Raw genomic sequence first — 22,003 nt, 5'->3', positions numbered from 1 at the left:
CCAATATCCATTCCAAACCTGTCCTGCCACAGCTTCATGCTATTTCCCCTTGTTCTATCTTCTGTCACCTGGCTGAAGAGACCATCGCCCACCTCTCTACAACCTCCCTTCCGGTAGTTGTAGGTGGCGATAAGGTCTCCCCTCAGCCTTCTCTTCTCCAGGCTAAACACCCCCAGCTCCCCCAGCCGTTCCTCATATGATTTGCCCTCCAGCCCCTTCCCCAGCCTGGTTGCCCTTCTCTGCACTTGCTCAAGGACCTCAATGTCCTTTTTATGGTGGGGAGCCCAGAACTGCACACAGTACTCAAGGTGTGGCCTCACCAATGCCGAGTACAGGGGCACAATTACCAAAGCAACGCTCCGGAGTGGGAACCATACATAAATAATTATTTCTGGGATAAACAGTTGTTTTTCAGAGAGAAGTTTCAGTTCAGCAGAACCAAGACCAGCAGCTGATGAGTAAGAGGCCAGAAGTTGGCCAAAAGCCATCACTTCAGGGAATAAAAGTATTTATTGCAGACTCCCACCCAGTCTAAATATTTTCACGCACTACAAAAATAGACCCTAGTTTAGAAGAAACTATTGTGCAAGAAACATTACTTCACATTAATAATTCTGAGAACAGAAAGGCTGCCAGCAAACCCCGCTACGCTGCCTAAAAGCAAGTCCTGCTTTTCCACTTCCCAAGGTGTTCCCCAGACAATCAGGTCACACTTCAGCCAGAACTCACCGCAACCCCTGCGGACTCGGAAGCTAAATCCATTTACACAATTGTCCTGGTTTGGCAGTTTTTAGGATAAATATCACATCTGCCTGTGGTAGAACTGAAACATGACAGCCTGACAACAAACAAATCAATCCTGCAAGTACTGTACCAGCCATTTTGAAAGCAAGGATAGTATTTTGAAGGAAACTTAGCATCAGAGACAGAATGGTACCCGGATTGCCTTTAGCTGCCATGCTGTGCTTTCCCTTGGTGTCCATCAACAAGCACATCCAGCCAGAGTAACCACTTCCTGCACACTCACATGGAATTCTGTTAAGCTTAGCACATTAAGACAGGACTAGGAGCGTGTTGTTTCTATATATAAACCGGCCGTCTGGTGCTGAGTGTGGCTCAGTAACACAGCCTGCTCAACACTGAAAGCAAGTCCTCCTGGGTGGGGAAAGAGAAGCCTTGCTTTGGCCTTACTTGCCATGACCAAAGCACGGCACAGTGTTCTCAAGGAACAAGGGTATGTGTAGAATGGCAAAAACAATACGATCAATCTTTGGAAAGACTCCTCACACCTACCACTTAAACTTGGTTATTTAAGTCAAGTCAGTAAAAGCCTTTCATAAAGTGTGTCATTCAACGGGGTAGAAATAAACATTGGGGTTCAGGAGAGGACAAAATACTTCAGGAGTTACAAGTTCTGCTACACAGAGGGTTATCCACATACAACCTCAAGCTGCAGCACAGGGTCTCCTCAGCTCCTGCTTTGCTCTGCACCAGACCTTTCCCCTCAGGTGGCCTCTGCTTCCTCCCCCTCTATCCCATCTTTTCCTCTTAAAAACAGCGTATCTGAAGACACGTACAAAAATACCTCTGTGTATTTGCTAATAGAGGAGCATGGGGTTTGTCCTAGAAATAAGTCTCCCTCGGGGTTTCCACCCATTGCCATCTAGGCGTACCACAGGTACTGTCACACAGCTTGCAAAAGCCTGAGGACCTTCCCGAGGCAACACCTGTACTTGCCAGGCTGCTCCACAGGATTTCCACAGCAGCAGTTCTTGGAGCATCCTCGGGTTTAACGTCAGAAACCTCAAGTGAAACATGTTTTTGTGCTGACTACTGACAAAGGCTGCAGGAAGGATTGTTAACGTGTCTAGTTCTCAGGGTGCCTGTTCTCAGCTTTAAGAGGTCTCTCTCCAAGATTAGGCAGCACTGGCCACGTAGCTTGGTGTTACCCCTCACCTCAGGTGCTACCCAGCATGTTCTTTGAAAGAAAAGACAGTGCTTGTGTCAGCCTTGCTCTACCAGATTGCATAACCTAACTCGGTTATCACAGAATGGTTTGTGTTGGAAGGAACCTTAGAGACCATCGTGTTCCAACCCCCTTGCTATGGGCAAGGAAGGACACCTTCCACTAGACCAGGTTGCTCAAAGCCCCATCCAACTCATACCAGTACTGAATACCAGTACCAGTGAATCATAGAACGGTCTGGGTTGGAAAGGACCCCAAGGATCACCCCCTGCCACAGGCAGGGCCACCAGCCTGCAGGCCTGAATCTACACAAGGTTTCCCAGGGCCCCATCCAAGCTGGCCTTGAACACCTCCAGGGATGGGGCAGCCACCACCTCTCTGGGCAGCCTGTTCCAGCCCCTCATGACTCTCTCTGTAAAGAACTTTTCCCTAATATCTAAATTAAACCTTCCCTCCTTTAGCTTCACTCCATCCCCCTTGTCCTGCCAGTGTCTGCCCTTTTAACAAGCTGATTCCCCTCCTCTTTCTATGCTCCCTTCAGGGATGGGAAGGCTGCAATGAGGTCACCCCGCAGCCTTCTCTTCTCCAGCCCGGCTCCATCAGCCTCTCTTCATAGTGGAAGTGTTCCAGCCCTCTGATCATCTTCTAGTGAAACTGTTTGGGAGCCAAAATAATGATTGTATTATCTATACTAAACACTCTTGACAACAGTTTTGATCCTCAGTTTTAAAGCTTGTTGACATCAAGGGGAAAATCAGTGTGTTTTGCCACTCTAGTGGTACATGCACAGAGCCTACCTCCAGAAGTCATAAAAAACCTACTGGAACAGGGGCTAACGCTAGGGAAGCCACTCAAACACGTAAACACTTTACAATACTGTTTAAGCATCCTTTCAATGAAAGAAAAGTTAAATCCAAAGCAACTTTTCAGCAGTGAAAAAGTTTGCATGTGCTCTCAGTGGGACTTTTCTTTCCCAGCCATCTATTTAGAAAATAGAGATTGTCCTTTTTTTTGAAGAACCTTTTTTTTTTTAAATGGAAAGAGCTGACCTAGAATTCAGGATATTTAAATAGATAGACAGATAGATATTCTTTACAGTTAAATACCTTAATAAGTGGGAGTTCAAAACACAGTCAAGTACTGAGTCAGGACAGAGCATTCAGTGTTTGTTTACATAGACCTTTAAGCAAGTAAAAAGGTATGTGCAGCTATGTACATCTAGAAGACAAAATTAATTCCTCACCCCTTACAGGTACATTTCTACCATCTGTCACAACTATTATTCTGATCATAATAAAAAAAATCCTTAAAGCTACTGGATGTGTTTAAGAGACATGCAGATGAGGTGCTCAGGGATATGGTTTAGTAGAGGACAGGTACGGATTGACTTGATCTCAAAGGTCTTTTCCAACCTAGCACCTCTGTCATTTCTACCTTGCTCCAAGCAAATTAAAGACAAAAATGGCTTTTTTACATACAATGTTACGATTCAAAACTGGAGATGACCTTTACTGCACCTTTCCATGGGTGGAACCTTCTCATTCACAAGCAGATTTAATTAAATTTAGCTCTTTAGACTGATTTGAGTTAATAAAGCAATCTGGTAAGAGACCACTTCATTGTGTTTACAACACAGTGTTCTGTGAGATGACAGTACAACCATTACAAGTTCATGTTTTCAACTACCTCTTCAAACAGACTGACTTCTCATCAACTTTAAAATAGGACCCAAAGCGAGTCCAGGAGCAGATGAGAAGTCCAGTATGTAGATTGTATGAAGGACCCTACAAGATACATCACCAGAGGAGAATTATTGTAAAAAAAACCCAAACAAACCCCACTATCACTCTCTTCTATATGGCAAATGAGCCTATATGCTTTAATTTGTTAGTAATTTGTTCATTTGTGTAATTTGTTAGTAATTTGTTAATTAAATTCTATATGGCAAATGCTATATGCTTTATTTATAAAATAAAAACGTTTTCATGCTCCCCCCCCTTAAAACTTCTGTGAAGCACTGAACCTTTTGTTACGTGTGTGTAAAGGGGGTTTGAAGGTAGCTAGGTGGGACTGATGCACATGGTACTTGAAGCTGTACCACCTTCCTGCCAACAAACTCTGCTTTTGATGAACTTTCACTACGCTGCTATAGGAAATAACCCACAGCTCCCCAACAGGCTCCCTGGTCTCCGATGGAAGAATCGGGACACCCCAAATACAAGCTGAAGTTCTCGGCTTGAAATGTCAACCAAAGAAACACTAAAAAGTGCTTGCATGGGTCTGACTTAAGGAAAAAAGCGTTGATATCCAGAGAAACTACCTCAGAAAAAGCATGGAGAAACGGCCTTTCCTTGTTAGCATAGCTATACGCCGCAGAGGACAGATAGCAGCTTCTGCTATCCCGTGCTCTACCAGATTATCCAGCTTTTAAGCACAAATACCAAATTTGAAGCATTTACCACATCTGTTCAGGAGACGAACCAGGTTCTACATTGTGTAGAGCCCATGGCAAGTGGCTTGTTGGAACTAGATGATCTTTGAGGTCCCTTCCAACACAAAGCATTCTGTGAGTCTACAGTTCAGTTTGCAGAAAAACACAAACCCACACAGGGGAAACTTCAGAGAAAACGTTTTAAAACCTCACACTTCTCAAAGAATTTGAAGAGACCCATCAAAAATAAGTTAAAAAACCTAAAAAATAAAGCACAAGTTACACCATCATCCATCATCATCTCCTCATTACAGCGATTCATACATTATTTTATCTACACATACGTTATTTTATCTACAAGATACTCTTACCTGGCCAGCCGATGGGAATTACCCTCTCCTGCTCACTATCCTTTGACAACCCATTCCCTCATGGGAAGCAAAATTCCCAGAGACAGGACATGTCAAGACAACCTGCCCCGAGGGAGGATGGCGCGGAACAATCCATCAGCTCGGATTAAAGCTAAAAAACCCAGCAATGTTCAAGAAACGATTGGACAGCTTTTGTGTGGGGGTGGGACAGGATTACTGTATCCAAACTGGGTTTGAGCTATAATGGATTACCTAGAGAATCTGTGTCCTAACCCTTACTAACAAATTAGTTCAGCTTGAAATATACTACCAGGCTACACACACCTTCTTTAGTTGTAGGGTAAAAAGTGACCTTCACAGCTATGGACTGGAGTTCTTGAAATCAAGGAATGCTGCTGGGCATAAGATGGATGGCAGCAGCCTGTCCCTGGTCAGGTCCTTTCTTTGCTTGCTCCTCTTTCCCTTAACAGGAATTATCACCTAGCAGATACAATGACGGACTGGGGATAAAGTTATTTAATGCTCAGAAAGTGCCAATGAATTAAATTATAATGTGGGGGACAGATGGGTCTGAAAAATGGCAAGTTACAAGAGGCAGTGAGAGGAAGGGATAAGTCAGCAGCACAGCTTCAGCCCTTCAAGAATAACCTTCTACAAGAGGAAAAGACGATGAAACCCCTGTTACCTTAAGGTTTGCTACCAGCTCCTGAGGTACATGGAGCAATCTCAGTAGTGTTATACGAAAGGGTCTTAAATCAGCCCTCAGAGAAGTGACTCCAGGTAACGCAGATCGGTACAAGTAAAGAGCCTGTATTAACAGGCTGAGCCCACAACAAAAACATACTGGGAGAGATCACTGTGAGAGTGCAGTCCATTACAAACCCACTGCTGACTATCTTCTAGTGCTAAATTTGTAGCCTGCTAGCCTGAAAATGTCCAAGTATTTATTCCAGCAGCAGTACAAAAGCATTTCAGCAGCACACCAAGAGTCACGGAACAACTAGGCTGGAAAAGACCTTTAAGATCAAGACCAACCACACCTGCCCTATGATAAACCATATCCCTGAGCACCTCATCTACCCATCTGTTAAACACACACAGGGGCGGGAACTCAACCCCTTCCCTGGGCAGCCTGTTCCAGCCCCCAACAACTATTTCAGGGAAGAGCTTTTTTCTAACATCTGATCTGACCCTGCCCTAGCACAGCTTAGTGCCATTTCCCCTTGTCCTATCTCCTGTCACCTGGCTGAAGAGACCATCAGCCACCTCTCTACACCCTCCTGTCAGGTAATTGTAGGCAGTGATAAGGTGTCCCCTCAGCCTTCTCTTCTCCAGGCTGAACACCCCCAGCTCCCTCAGCTGCTCCTCAGAGGATTTGCTCTCCTGCTCCTTCCCCAGCCTGGTTGCCCTTCTCTGGACACGCTCCAGGACCTCGATGTCCTTCTTATGGTGAGGAGCCCAGAACTGGACCCACCACTCAAGGTGTGGCCTCACCAATGCCCAGTACAGGGGCACAATCACGTCCCCAGACCTAGTGGCCACACTATTGCTGATACAAGCCAGGATGCCATTAGCCTTTCTGAACCCCTGGGCACACTGCTGGCTCATGTTCACCCAGCACCCCCACGTCCTTCTCTGCCTGACAGCTCTCCAGCCAGTGTTCCCCAAGCCTGTAGAGCTGCATGGGGTTATGTGCCACGTGCAGGACTCTGCACTTGGCATTGTTAAACCTCATCCCGTTGGTCCAGTCTGGTCAGGTCTCTTTGAAGAGCCTCCCTAACCTCATGCAGATGAACACATCCTCCCAGTTTAGTGTCATCTACAAAGTTACTGGAAGGCAAATTCAATCCCTTCCTCTCTTACTCTGGTTCACCAAACAATGATCTTTTTCCAGGGTAATTAGATAAGAATGTGCAAATATTACTAAAACCACTGTGTAACCCTCTATAAATAAAACACTGATATTCTCTACGTCGACTAACATTATCCCTTGTATCCAAGCATACCATTTCCCAGAGACTGTAGATTCCTCCACAGTTCATGTCAAGGTTAGGTCACATCACTGTTCCAGCACACTCATTTCACACAAGGGCAGATTTCAGTCCCATATTTAACAGACAATGGAACAGCATGACCTCTGGGCATCGCAAAAAGATGTCCCAAAAGCCCACTTCAATTTTCAACAGATGTCGACTCAACATATTTGTCAACACAAAATCCTCTTGGAGCTCAGCGGCACTTCCAGCAGAGCAAGGAAATCCAGACCAGCAAGCACACAGGTTTCACATGGGAGAAGGGATATTCTGAAGAATGGATAACTGTGGGAAACAGACGATGGTAAAGCGAAGCCATGGGGCTGCAGAGCACTCAGATTTAGTCCTGCTTGTTGTCTAAAAGCACATGAAGTTCTATCTACTATTGATACAGGAGGCTTACTAACAAGATGCTTGCAAAGGGTTAAAGATCCTTGTTAAGGAGGGCTTGCTAACAGGGTAGTTTGAAGTGCGATAGTGGTTATGACAGAGGTGACCTTGCATAAACCATGTCTCACTTGAACAACGTGTTTCTAGTGTAGTCAGTCTTGAGTGATTAGTGTTCTTGAAATAATTTAAAGCAGACCCAGGACTGATAAGGAGGAAGCATCCCAAGGAAGGTGGAACCTGGGATAGATGAGAAGGAAACATCCCAAGGATAATTGTGCCTATCTGGAACAATCACAACTACACATGTGCCAGGAGGAGAAAAGTACAACCTGATGAAGCCTTCATCACTGAGACCCACCACCAGCAGGAGACAGCACACAGGTGCAGTTGGGAAGAGTTTATCACTTCCTGGGACTAACTTTCCAAGCAACTCAACTGAAAGAGCTCCAAGTTTGCAGTCAGGAGAGAAACAAGAAGCAAATTATACATTATCTTCTCCTGTTCATTGCCACCACAAAGCAAATACGTTATCTCCTGTTTCCACGTGCACACCATAGTAGACCAGCACAAACAGCCACTTCCAAAATAGCCCAGTCTAAAGCAGTGAATGTTTTAAAAGTGAAAGGGAAAAAACATGAGGCTACGAGAGTTTGATAAGAGACCAGAGCCCAGGGAATTCTCCTGCATGCCAAGCACACCGAGAGCCTTTCCTTGCTCTCCTGTCATCCCAGTATGTTAGCTGATAAATGTCACGCTCGTATGCTAGCTGATAAACGCTCCATAATTAGAAGACCTGAGTGGGAATGCCTGAAATCCATCTGACCTGAGGGAATGAGTTTAAAAACCTGACCCAGCTTTCAGCGTGCCAGATACTCCTGTATTCCCTTTCTGTCTACTGGAAGAGGCTGGCTAAAGCAGATGGACTCAACTAAATTTGGTATTCAAATGTAGGGTAAGAGAAAGGATATTTTGGGATGCAGGAAGTACTCAGAGGAAGGCAAAGGAAAAAAAACCCACTATATTGAATTTAAATCAGACACTGGCAAAAGGAAAGACATCGAGGCCCTGGAGCGTGTCCAGAGAAGGGCAGCAAACCTGTTGAGGGGTCTGGAACACAAGTCTGATGAGGAGCAGCTGAGAACTGGGACTGTTTAGCTTGGAGAATAGGGGGCTCAGGGGAGACCTTATTGCTTTCTCCAGCTACCTGAAAGGAGGTTGTGGGGAGCTGGGGATCAGCCTCTTCTCGCAGATAACCAGGGACAGGACAAGAGGGAGTGGCTGCAAGTTGCACCAGGGGAGGTTCAGGTTAGAAATTGGGAGAAACTTCTCCTCTGAAAGAGCAGTTCGGCATTAGGGCAGGTTGCCCACGGAGGTGGTGAAGTCACCATCCCTCAGGGTGTTCAACGAAAGGTTGGATGAGGTACTCAGGGACATGGGCTAGTAAGTAATATAGGTGGTAGGGTGCAGCGGCGCAGAGGGAAGAATGGAGCCAATCAATGTGATTGATAAAGCAAGCTTCAACTTTATTGCAAGCACACACTTCATTTTATACTATTCCTACCACGTGTTACACTTGTCGTATTCTAATTGGCTTTTAACTAAAGGTTACATTTACATACTCCACCCACCTTGCAGCCTGGGAATCCTGTCTCTTTCTCAGTCCCAGGAACACTGAATCCTCATCACACCTCCTGCTCACACATCTTGTGGCCTTGCTACATGATACACAAGAATACGCTGACCGATTGTTGACCCTTCTGTTCTCACCAAGACGGCGTGGGGCCTAGTCTTACTGAACTACACAGGCGACTGCTTGGACAACTGTTCCACAGGCTCATAGCCTTGCTTATCAAGCCATTCTGCAACAGTAGGGGGACACTTGGACTAATGATCTTGGAGGTCTTTTCCAACCTTAGTGACTCTAAGAAAGGTCAGAGATAAGCAAGAGCAGACACTGAGAGGAAAGACATACCATTCCTTTCTGCTCCCTACCTGTGCAGGGCTCTGCACTCGAGGTATCTGTGGGCCTGCAAGTCTGCAGATGGGCATGAGTGGGACCACTCAGGACAGAGGCACCGTCCCTTCACAGCTGGCAATATTGAAGCACAAGTCACTGACCAACCAGCTATACCACTAAACACACAAACCACCTTCTTTTGTGGAACTCATTTCCAGTAAGCTTTCCATTCCGGGCAAGAAAAAGCTGACACTAATTATACCTAGAAACTGCAAGTAATGATGTTACAGTAGGAAAAAAAACAGCTCTGAGAATCTACTTCTGTGGAAGACAAGACCAGCTGGAGGTACCATTGCGCTTGTTTCTTAGGTAGGTGTCTGAATACAAAACAAACAGTCCTCTCTCATCCACATAAGCATCCTGACAGCTGAGAGGAAAAGAAAATTGTTGCTGTGAAACTTAACTGATGTTTTTGTGTTTCTTCACCTGCCAACGATAACAAGCCCTGCCCTACCTAATTACCAGGTATTAAAAGGAGGAGCACAGCACTGGAGATGCACCTGGCAATTTTGGTTTACCCGAGGCTCTGATTTCTTGTGTAGTGAGATAGAAGACAAAAATAAAATCTAAATGGTTTCCTCAAAGATCACAGAAGTTCAAAGCATTGAGGAACTAGGATGGCACGCCATGCTTTTGTGAGTAGAGGGCCAGGATTAAGATGTATTCCAAAAGAAACTCTCATCTTGCACAAAAAACCAACCCCTAGCACACAGGGAGGAGAAATGCAGTGATGAACCTGCAAGAAGCTGGAAGCAACAGGAAATGGAGAGGCTTCCCCACTGCATCCCAGACTGGAACACAGCTTGGATTTGGCACTGTCAGGACACTTTGCCCGTTTGCTCTCCCCAGCTCAACCTGTCAGTGCTGCAGTAGCATTTAGGTGGATGAAGGCACAGGCCGGGCCAAGCTGCAGGCTCACCAGCTGCAGGGGCACAGAAGGACAGAGCAGATGTGACCCGACACACCATCCCCCCCACCCCCCCTTCAGATTGCACCCAGGGTATTGTACTGGAAGTGCATCACCAAGCAAGCAGCTTTCCAATTCTAGGTCAGGAGTTTTTAATGAGCAGCTAGCTCAGACACTCATTTTTGTTGGCACCAAACAGTACCTTAAGTCCCTACATTAACAAAAGTTACTTCAATCTATTCAGTAGAGCTTCCAGGTCAAAACTAGTCAAAGTTTTAGACCATAGTTCTGCCTCTATAGGCAATCAACTCCCAAAACATCTATCCTTCCTTACCCAAGAATTAGGTGTTTTTGTTACAACTTTCAGAGTTTTTTGTCCAACAATCAGCCCAAACTGACTGTTGCCAGTAGGTCTAGGGAGGTGATTGTGCCCCTGTACTGGGCATTGCTGAGGCCACACATCAAGTGCTGTGTCCAGTTCTGGGCTCCGCACCATAAGAAAGACATCGAGGTCCTGGAGCGTGCCCAGAGAAGGGCAACCAGGCTGGGGAAGGGGCTGGAGGGCAAATCTTATGAGGAGTGGCTGAGGGAGCTGGGGGTGTTCAGCCTGGAGAAGAGGAGGCTGAGGGGAGACCTTATCACCACCTATGCTGACCTGACAGGAGGATGTAGAGAGATGGGCGATCGTTTCTTCAGCAAGGGGACAGGAGATGGGACAAGGGGAAATGGCACTAAGCTGTGCCAGGGCAGGTTCAGATCACATGTTAGGAAAAAAATTTTCCCTGAAAGAGTTGCTGGGGCCTGCACAGGCTGCCCAGGGAGGGGAGTGAGTCCCCACCCCTGTGTGTGTTTAACAGATGGGTAGCTGAGGTGCTCAGGGATATGGTTTAGCATAGGATAGGAATGGTTGGACTTGACCTTAAAGGTCTTTTCCAACCTAGTCATTCTGTGACTTGAAAACACCCCCCACTCCCAAATTCCACACCCTAAAGGGCTACATATACAGGAATTCTCTCAGAGGAACCACACACCCTGAAGGGATGGAAGAACAGAGATCAGGATTGCAGCCTTGACGCTGAAGAACGAGTCAAATCCATCCTGGGGAGATGCCACATCATTTAACTCAGGACATGCTCCTTTCTGCCCAGCCTTCGGTTTCGCATTCATCGACATCCCAAAACAAGCAACCCTCAGTTGCAGAAACACCGTCAGTCAGAGTGAGCTCACACCTCTTCCCTCAATGCTGGTCAGGCCCCAAACCGCTCCTAGCTCTGCACATCAGGGAACGTTTCCCAAGCCTCACCCTTACTTCACACCACTTACTTCAGTTTGTTTAAGGGCAGATTTACAAACCCACCCAAACACCCATAGAAAATGCTTTTGGTGCCAAGGTCTAACCAGCAAGTACTCCAGGTAAGGACTGCTGTCAAATGAGTGCACCCCTCAGAGTTAGGGCGCTGTCTGCCAACAGCAAAGTATCCCATCGGTGCTTTTCCCCAGCCTCTGAACACAGGACTTCCGGACCTTCTCTGCAGCCTCTAGGAAAACCAACAGTTTTTAACAGCCTGACCAGAGCTTCCACCTTTTCATAACAGAAGGTTACGCCACATGGTCATTCACACACTGTAAGCACTTCACAGCAGCTAGATCGGCTCCTCCTTAGTAATTAAAACCTTCTAATTCCTGCTGGTGAAGTACTGTCTTATTTAGCATTTATTTTGCCACACCAGACTTTAATGTCTACAGTTAAAGCTTCTACAACCCAGCCTTTGACAGCTGCCTTCCACTCCTCGCTACCTGCCAACCACACTGCTGGCTCTCCATCCTCAAAGCATCTAACATCAGACTACTCATAGAATCACTAAGGTTGGAAGAGACCACCAAGGTCCTCTAGTCCAACCGTCCCCCTACCACCTATATTACTCACTAACCTGTGTCCCTGAGTACCTCATCTAGCCTTTCTTTGAGCACCCCAAGGGATGGTGACTCCACCACCTCCCTGGGCAGCCCATTCCAGTGCTCAATCACTCTTTCAGAGGAGAAATTTCTCCCAATTTCTAACCTGAACCTCCCCTGGCACAACTTGTAGCCATTCCCTCTTGTCCTGTCCCTCGTTATCTGTGAGGAGAGGCTAACCCCCCACTCCCCACAACCTCCTTTCAGGTAGCTGGAGAGAGTAGTAAGGTCTCCCCTGAGCCTCCTCTTCTCCAGGCTAAACAGTCCCAGGTCCCTCAGCCGCTCCTCATCAGACTTGTGTTCCAGACCCCTCACCAGCTTCATTGCCCTTCTCTGGACACACTCCAGGGCCTCAATATCTGTCTTGCAGTGAGGGGCCCAAAACTGAACATGATATTTGAGGTCCGGCCTCACCAGGGCTGCACACATGGGGATGATCACCTCCCTGGTCCTGCTGGCTACGCTATTCCTGATGCAAGCCAGAATGCCACCAGCCTTCTTGGTCACCTGGGCACACGGCTGGCTCATATTCAGGCGAGTGTCAACCAACACCTCCAGATCCTCTTCCTCTGAGCAGCTCTCCAGCCACCCTGCCCCAAGCCTGTAGCGTTGTCTGGGGTGGTTATGACCAAAGCACAGGACCTGTCACTTCACCATGTTGAACTTCACCCCATTGGCCTCTGCCCATTAATTCAGCCTCCCCAGGTGCCTCTGGAAAAACTCAGTTTATGGGCCTACTGTCTCCAGCTGTTAGTCTCATTCTCTTGGAAGAGGTTACACTCCTTGCAAGGCAGAGGCTGAAGAAGCCTACAGCAGCTCTTCACCAGCAGCAATTTACTTTACACCACCTTGTTTCCTAGAGCTTAAGATACAATTGCAGGCAAAAATGTCAGGCTGGAAGCTAAGAGTCACAGCAACCTTGAGCCACATCGATCTGCAGTATGAGGACTCATCTCAGCTAACCATGGTATGAAAAACACACTCAGCAGGCACTGGCCAACACTAACTTGTAAGACCCACGACTGAGGGTCTGCCCATGTGGGTGCTTTTTAAGTGTATTTCTGTGATATTCTCGTTTCAACGCACATGCCTGCTATTCTTCCAGCTTTAGATGGGAAAGTTCTACAGCTTAATTGTTCCCTAATGGAGATAAGGTGAACGAAAGGAGAGTGTCATGGGAGTAGGTGGTTACAGATGTCTTCCCATAAGAAGCCCTTAAGCACTTCCTTCATCTTTACTGTGTGATGAAGGCACAAACATCTGCTATTTGCTGTATGCAAGGCTAGCTGTTCATCTCTAGTAGATTCAGGGCAGTGAGTAGGAACACCAGAAACAGAGAAAGCTCCACAATGAAAAGGCCACACACTTTCCCTTCTCAGAAGCATTTAAAGAAAAAACAACAAGCCTCTCAAAGCCCCCTTACAGTTATCTGAAGGGAAGTTTTGCTTATTGCAGCTATCTTCCTCCCCACTATTCCAATGGGCAACTTCTCCTCCAAGAAGTATTTCAACACAAGCAGGACAACTGCACTCGCAGCCCAAAAAGCCAAATGTATCCCGGGCTGCATCCCCAGCAGTGTGACCCACAAGTCAAAGGAGGGGATTCTGCCTCACTGCTCTGGTCTGGTGAGACCCCCCCTGCAATGCTGCATCCAGCTCGGGGGTCCCCAGGACAAGGATGTGGAGCTGTTGGAATGAGCCCAGAGGAAGCTGCAGAGATGGAAAGAGTTGGGCTTGTTCAGCCTGGAGAAGAGACCTAAAAGCATCTTTCAGTACCTGAAGAGGCTACAGGACAGCTGGGCAGGGAACAGTTACAAGGGCAGGGAGTGACAGAACAAGAGGTAATAGCTTTAAACAGGAAGAGAGATTTATATGAGATTTAGATAAAATATTAGTAAGAAATCCTTCCCAGGGAGGGTGGGGAGGCCCTGGCACAGGGTACCCAGAGAAACTCTGGCTGCTCCTGGATCCCTGGCAGGGTTCAAGTCCAGGTTGGATGGGGCTTTGGGCACCCTGTGCTGGTGGGGGGTGTCCCAGCTCATGGCAGTGGGTAGCACTGGGGGACTCCGAGGTCCCTTCCCACCCAAACCAGTCTGTGGTTCTGCAAACACCTGATATTTCAGAGCCATCATTTTAAGGTTTGTCTATGAGTGCTTATGTCCAGCTCGAACGATTCACTGCTCCTGGCAAGCTGCTTGACTTGACAGGAGGGACAAAGACCTTCCTTCAGAAGCCCAAAATTTTATCTGAACTATGCTTCTTACAAGCAAAGGATGAAAAAAAACACCCCACAAATCTCCACCTAAGCCATGCTGAAAACTTTGTGAGCAGAACTGAGCTCCAACTTTATTCAGCAACAGGCCTGGAAAAACATCCTTCTGGATGAGGTAATGATTACTCTTACATCCTGCAGACAAGCTCAGCATCTGGGCTCGCAAAGGAAAAGGCTGGGCTTTCCCATGTTGTTCATTCTAACAGTAGTCTCTTCCCTCACCGAAATAGGAATTGCAGCTCCCAAACAGCTGTTTCCCCAGACAGCCAGAGAGCAGCTGACGGGGACTTGAGCCAGGCCAAAAAACAGGCAGCTAATTCCTTAATGTTGCAACAGGCAGACAGAGAGGCAGATCATGCACTAGGAGACAGGCTACAATCACCCACTTAACTAAAGATGAGATGGGTTTTAAGATTTCTGGAGGGCATTAAAAAGAATGTGGCCAGCAGGTCAAAGGAGGGGATCCTCCCCCTCTGCTCTGCCCTGGTCAGGCCCTACCTGGAGTGCTGTGTCCAGTTCTGGGCTCCCTGGTGTAAAAAAAGACAGGGATCTCCTGAAGAGTCCAGTGGAGGCTATGGAGATGGCTAAAGGCCTGGAGCATCTCCCCTACGAGGAAAAGCTGAGTGACCTGGGGCTGTTCAGCCTGGAGAAAAGAGACTGAGAGGGGATCTGATCAATGTTTATCAATATCTGAAGTGTGGGACACAGACAGAAATGGCCAGGCTCTTCTCAGTGGTCTGTGGGGACAGGGCAAGGGGCAATGGCCTCAAGTTGGAGCACAGGAAGTTCCACACCAATATGCAGAAGAACTTCTTCACAGTGAGGCAGCCCTGGGACAGGCTGCCCAGGGGGGTGTGGAGTCTCCTTCTCTGGAGATATTCAAGACCCATCTGGACGCCGACCTGTGTGACCTGTCCTAGGGACCCTGCTCTGGCAGGGGGTTGGACTCGATCTCTTGAGGCCCCTTCCAAACCCTGTGATTCTGTGATTTTTGTCTCACTTCTTAAACCACCCAAAGCTGCTCCTTCACATATTTCCTTTGGGAAGGATTACAAATGATCCCAATGCCATTTGTGGGATACACAGGCATAAAACATTAAGAAAAAAAAAAAAAAAAGGAGCACTCAAAGAAGAGCACATTTGCTACACAAAATCATCTCAATTTTGGAACAACTCTCCACACCCTACTGAGAAGAGCTGCCTACATCAAGTCCTCCTTCCTATATTTAGGTCAGCCAGGCTGAGTCAAGCCCTCCGTGAGCATCCCTTGCTTTCATAGCTTTCTGTTCTGAAAGACAGACCTACAGCCAGAGGTGCTTTTTCAGATCATTTGCTCTCTTGGGCTGATACATTAACACTCGTAAGGACAGAAAGTAACGAAGTGAAAAAAACGTATCAGGTATAAGCAACTGGCACTACATCAACCAGACTCCTTCTAAGGGCTTCTCTTGGAATCTGGCTTCCAAAAGTCTTCATGGAGGTCTAACTGTTAAACACTGCTCCAAAATATTCCACACCAAGCTGAGCAGTGCAGCTGACAAGCCAGAAGGACGGGATGACACCCACAGGGACCTGGACAAGTTGGCAAAGTTGGCCCTTGTGAACCTCATGTGGTTCAACAAGGTCCTGCATCTAGGTCAGGGCAATCCTCCTCATCAATACAGGCTGGGAGATGAGCTGCAGAGAAGGACTTGGGGGTGATGGTGAATGAGAAGCTCAACATGAGCTGGCAATGCACGCTTGCAGCACAGAAGGCTGGTCGTATCCTGGGCCACATCAAAAGGAGCGTGGCCAGCATGTCGAGGGAGGGGATTCTGTCCCTCTAATCTGCCCTTGTGAGCTGTGTCCAGTTCTGGAGTCACCAATGTAAGAAGGGCATGGAGCTGTTGGAACAGGTCCAGAGGAGGGCCATGAAGATGACTTGGAGGACCAGAGCACCTCTCCTGTGAAGCCAGGCTGAGAGAGCTGGGGTCGCTCAGCCTGGAGAAGAGAAGGCTCAGGGGAGACTTTATGCCAGCCTTCCAGTACCTGAAGGTGTCTACGCAGAAGCTGGGAAGGGACTTTTTAGAAGGGCATGGAGTGACAGGATGAGGCAGAGTGGTTTTAAATGGGAAGGGGATAGATTTAGATTGGATATTAGGAAGAAATCCTTCACTACAAGGGTGGTGAGGTCCTGGCACAGGTCACCCAGGGAGGTGCTAGCTGCCCCCTTCCTGGAGGTGTTCAAAAGGCCAGGTTGCATGGGGTTTTGGGCAGCCTGGTCTGGGTGAGAGGTGTCCCTGCCTCAAGCTGGAGCTTGATGATCTTTAAGGGCCCTTCCAACCCTCCCCATTCTGTGATTCTATGATTAACGAGGCTCACTGATCTTACAGGGGCCTTACCTAGCATATCCTTGGGGAACACACTGCTTTAAATGCTCTGCTTTGCAGAACAGTCCGACAAACTTTGCACAGCTTGTGTTCCCATATATAAATAAACATTCTGCTTGCGTTAGCAGCAATGTTAACCAAATCTCTAGTTTGTACAACTACTTGGGTCACCTCCCTAAATAGGTGGAAGAGAACTCTCCCTGCAAGTTATCCCCTCGATTCAAAAGCCAGGCCTTTGGATTCCACACAGTGATCACAGCATCTCTTCACCAGTCCTCCAAACTCCAATTCAGGCTTTGGATTTCACCTGCTTCTGGAGCTATATCTAACCACCTGTACTCTCTGCTCCTTCACAGGAGCACAGGATCCCTGTTTCTGCATTACTGGGAATGCAAGTCAATGCCTAAACTAAAAACTTCAGTCAAACAAATCATGGTCCACAAGCCAACCGTGCCAGCTATTTCTAAAATAATGTGTCTGAGTACATAGGTGACAGTTCTTGGGAAGTGAGATCAGGGCTTAGGGAGCAGCCCTCGTAACACTACTGCCTTTGCTGCTAAAAATAAAGTTACGTTGCTCAAATGGCTAACTTTGAATTAAAGAGCTCTAGTCCCTAGGTTGCTGGGTGAAAGCGAAGATTTCTAGCATAGAGAAGACACGAAGCAGAAGTGGCTTTTCTGAGCAGTATTAGCACATACCTGTTGGCAAAACATTAGCAAAACAAGGTGTAAATTACTTTCCTAATTAAAAAAGCCAAGAAATCTACCTTGGCCTTGTTCTTCCCTGTTCAAGATGATAAACTCCAGGAACTAATATTATCTGCCTGTAGGAGAAGTATCTTATCAACACAGATGGCAATTCCTTATTGGATTTGCAAAGTTCTTTGTGTTGGTGTAAGACACGATGATTACTGCAGCTAGCAAAGTGAGGAGTGGAAGTTAAAGGGTAGGAAAAAAATAACATTCCCCTAGAAACAACGTCTCAAACCATCACATCAAGCCCATGTAAGCCAAGCAGGTAAAAACAAAAAAAAACCAAAACAACAACAACAACACCCCCCCCCCCCCAAAAAAAAAAACCAAAAAAAGAAAGCAGGAATCCAGTCCCTGCAAAGCTCAGCAGCCCAGGGCTCTGCCTTCCCAAGCCACATATACTACACCAGCCAGGCAGGACAGACAGACAACTGCACAGTGAGGACACGCGGTTACGGCTGGCTGTGCTGGCACGCACCTCGAGGAGTATCAACGCCCTGGATTCTGCAAACGCTGCTGGCACGTCTTCCCAGGGAGGAATTGAATAGCCCAAAAGTTTCCATTGACCTAAACACAGAGTAATCTACTGGCGCGGACACGAGGCCGAGCGCGGCAAAGCCCATCATTGATCGGCCCCGCTCTTGCCTCCAAGAGCTGACGCCCGGGAAAGAGCCCAGGCTCAGTGATCCGAGCTAGGTGGGCTCACAGCAGATCCCGAGTCGCAATCAGCTGTGCCCGCTGGAAGCTCAGAAAGCCCTGTTCTTATTTTAACCCTATCTGCATGCCTGCTGCCTGTTTAATGGCCATCTAAGGTGGGAACTCAGCAGCCGGGTTTAGCCACGTGCTACTACTCTTTCCTGATGGGCAAGGGGATTTTACAGCAGCTCTGCCTTCCACCTCCGCACTCAACGGGTCTACACAAGGCCATAAACTACTCGCAGATGACTTAACGTGTTAAAACTTACTACTAGAGCTTAACCTTACTAATACTGCTACTAAACCCCTGTCACTAACAACATGCTTCGCTCTCACAATTTCCTTCCAGTTGCTTAGTTTCTTCCTCCTAGGATCCTCCTCAACATCCCGCAGGAGCAAGGAGTGACATCTTTGCTGCTTAAGGCTCTCTTTTGCTCTATGCAAGACAGCGAGACATCCCTGCTGGAGACTCAGGAGAGTTTATTCTTTGAGTGGCAGGAGTTTAAGAGAGCTTTTCCAAGTCTTGGTGTCCTTACAGAAGCATGCAGTAAAGCAAGAGCTGTTGATTTTTCAAGATCTTCCGACAAATTACAGCAACCAGAAAGTGTCAAAGCGGCACAGTCCCTTTGGAGGAAAAGCAGAGGGACCTAAGATGCCCACGCCTCAACCTACTCCCAGAGGTCCTATCTCTGGCTGGTTTGGAGGCTCTTCTAGGCTCCCACCAGAAAATTAGCAGATTCTAGAATTTAATAACTTGCAAGCACCTGAGGCTTCTGGATAACAAAGGAAGAGAAGAGTGACAAACCTATGTGCAAATGCTACATCTCCAAGTCTCAGCTTGGCCTGCACGCCTGTGAGGAAGGCTGAAGAGCCAAAACATCAACAACGCTTGAACCCAACCCAACAACTCCGCATCTATATTAGGAGAAAAAAGGCTTGCTTTACATTTTTAAGTGCTCCCAAAAGCACGCAGAAGGATTCATCTGGGATCTCTTGCACGGAGAACGGGCAGTTAAACAACAAAGCTATTATAAATGCATAAAACCCAAGACACAGTAACGCAAAGAGTTAAAATAATATGGGAAAACGCTGAACTTTGAACTTGGCAGTTCACAGTTTTAGCACTCAAGGGAAAAGATAAAAGACATGCTTGTGTTGGGCTTTCTGACCAAATGGAATTGTCCTTTAAACAATCCCCAGAAGAAAAACCAAACAGCGAAACATGCTATTGAAGGCCTTGAACCAACTCACGATACCAGAGCAGTACATAAGCTAAAGCAAAATGAGAGCAGGAAAGAAACATGCAGCAGTGAAGGACAACACCAACCCCCTGCTACAGACTGATGTTTTCCTTGATCGAATGACAGCATGGCCAGGACACAGTTGTGCAATTAAAACCCTCATCCCAAAGCAATTCCTAGGATGATATCGTGACTCAAACTCTAACAGACAGCACAATGACTCTCACTTGCTATCTTATGTCCAGGACATGAGACGTTCTTGTCCCCCTACCTCAAACTCCATCCCTAAGAACTTGCCCATCTCCTCATCATATCACCATAAAAATCTGACTTCCAGAAACATATTGTCCACAGAAATCAATCTACTGTATGTACTCCATAGATGCTACAAAAAACTTTGGAAGGGAACACAAGAATGGTAAAAACACTCTGTCTTTACTATTAGATACTGCCACTAGCGACAGTATCTTGAGGTTCATGATATTACAGCTAACTCAACCCAACAGCCAGCTTCTACCAAAAATAAGCTGCATGTTAGTATTTATCTGATCCTGCTGCAACTGCAACTCAGGAAAGGAAACTAAGAGAGACTTAAATCAATTCTAGAAGAGCCATTTATCTTGTGACCTATCTGGGGGTCAGACCAACACCAGGCAGGGAGGAGACACATACATAACCCAAGCTGGGTGAAGAGGATGGCCACCTTCTGCAGCTGTCAGCTCAACTGAGGGCAAAGAACAACCCCATGGCTGCTTTTCCCCATCTCAGGTTGGGGTTGTCCACCTGCCTCACAGGAAGACCGTGGGAGGAAGGATGCAGAACAACCTGTGGAGAAGGTTGCAGTGAGATGGGGGTTGGTCCCTTCTCCCAAGTAACTAGCAAGAGGATGACAGGAAATGGCCTCGAGTCCCATCAGGGGAGGTTTAGATTGGAGATTCAGGAAATTTCTTCACTGAGCAGTCAAGCTCGGGACCAGGCTGCCCAGAGAGGTGATGGAACCACCATACCTGGAGGAAACACATAGACATGGTGCTCCAGGACATGGTTTAGTTGACATGCCAGTAGCAGACAGACAGCTGGACTTGATGACCTTAGTGGTCTTTTCTGACCTGAAAGATTATGTGACTCTGCAGCAGCATCGCTGAACAGAGAAACTGGATTCACATCACCCTCCTCACCACCGAGCCAGCGGCGGGACAACGGGAACTGGGAGGCAGAAAGAAGCAGCCACCAGCCGACCGCAGCCGCTCCGGGCCAGGCAAAGCACGAAGTGCAAGCTCCCGAGGAGCCCCCAGCCTAACCCATCAGAGACCAGCGCGTTCCCAAGCTCGCCGGGCATCGCTGGTGCCCCCTCCTAACACCCCCTCCCACCTCTTGGGTATCTTTTACGGACGCAGGGGAAGGAAAACCCGCGAGTGGCCTGCTTGCGCCTCCCCAGCCATTAACACGGAGGCGGACAATTCCTTCCCTCTGGCCGAGGGGCAGGGAGGGATGCTCGCCCGGGCCGGCGCCCTGCGCCCACCGCTTCGCTCACGGACAAGCGCTGCGGACCCTAAGCGCTGCCCGCCCGGCCGACGCCGGCGAAGGGGGATGCGGTTCTTAATGCCGCCATCTATCTATCCATCCATCCATTCATCCACCTGCCCTTGAATCGCCGCCGTGCCCGCTGCCCGGGGACGCGTGCGCGGCGGCGGCTGCGGGGACGGGGGAGGGGGAGGCGGGGAGGGGGGAAGCGGGTAATGGAGGGGAGTGGGGGGGAAGTATCGCCGCTCACCTCCCGGGCGATCTGGTTCAGCGCGTCGTCCTCCGCCGTCAGGCGCTCCCGGTTCGGCAACCGCTTTCGCCCGGCTCCCTGCGTCCCCATGGCGGCCGCGTTTCCCCCCACAGCCCAGCCAGTACCGACCCTCCCGCTGCCGCCGCCTCCTCCTTCTTGTGTGCCGTCCGCCGGCGTGAGGAGCCCGGCCGCCACCGCCCCCCGTCGTGCGCATGCGCCGCCGCCCCCCGCCCTGAGGGGCCGGACGGGGCCCGGCACCGCCTCACGCCCCTCAGCAACACCACCCGCTCCCCCCCCGTCCCCCCCGAAAGAGCAGGGCGACGGGGTCGGGGGATGCAGTTAATTCGGGTGCCGGGGACACCCCCGCGCCGTTAACCCGCACGGACAAGGTGCGCTTGGTCCTCCGGGTCCCCCTCGTCGCCCTTCTACCCCAATCCTCACCGCCATCCCTTCGGCGGGAATTCGGAGCCTCCCAAGCTCGGGACACCAAACACCGCAGGCAGAGGGGCGAAGGAAAGGCCGCCAAACCCACCCAGCCCCTCAGCGATCAGCAGGGGCTGCGCCTTGTCCCCTAACTCCTCCATTGACTCCAGCTTGATAGGGGCTGAGTGGCAGCACGGCGGCCAGCCCGACGGTTATCCGGCAGTTTCCACATACAATAAGCAGCATCTGGGTCACCCTCAAATTTGGATCTGTGTCAAGCAGCTTAATATATCATCCCCTCCCGCAAGAGCACAAACCAGAGCACACAGCAACCGTCTTAGGGGGAAAAACAACCCCCCACCCAAAATCACCCAGTTTTAGCACCAAGGCTCCCCAAGGAAGCGTA

The 22,003-nt window shown here is 48.4% G+C and overlaps 1 protein-coding gene across 5 annotated transcripts in view; it reads right to left on the bottom strand.

Annotated features, from left to right (window-relative positions):
- Window positions 1-21,276, bottom strand: part of LRRFIP1 (LRR binding FLII interacting protein 1) — a 126,077-nt gene extending 104,801 nt beyond the window's left edge. For all 5 annotated transcript variants that reach the window (XM_084265482.1, XM_084265477.1, XM_084265479.1 and 2 more), the window contains exon 1: window positions 21,175-21,276. In XM_084265482.1, the coding sequence (XP_084121608.1) occupies window positions 21,175-21,264 (90 nt within the window). In that variant the 5' untranslated portion in view covers window positions 21,265-21,276. The remainder of the gene's footprint in view (window positions 1-21,174) is intronic.
- Between the last annotated feature and the right edge of the window lie 727 nt (window positions 21,277-22,003).

This window comes from Gallinula chloropus (assembly GCF_964237585.1).
Source record: "Gallinula chloropus genome assembly, chromosome: 5".
NCBI classification, from domain to species: Eukaryota; Metazoa; Chordata; class Aves; order Gruiformes; family Rallidae; genus Gallinula; species Gallinula chloropus.
The sequence above is the reverse complement of the archived record's forward strand: the minus strand, read 5'-3'. Positions and strand labels throughout refer to the sequence as shown.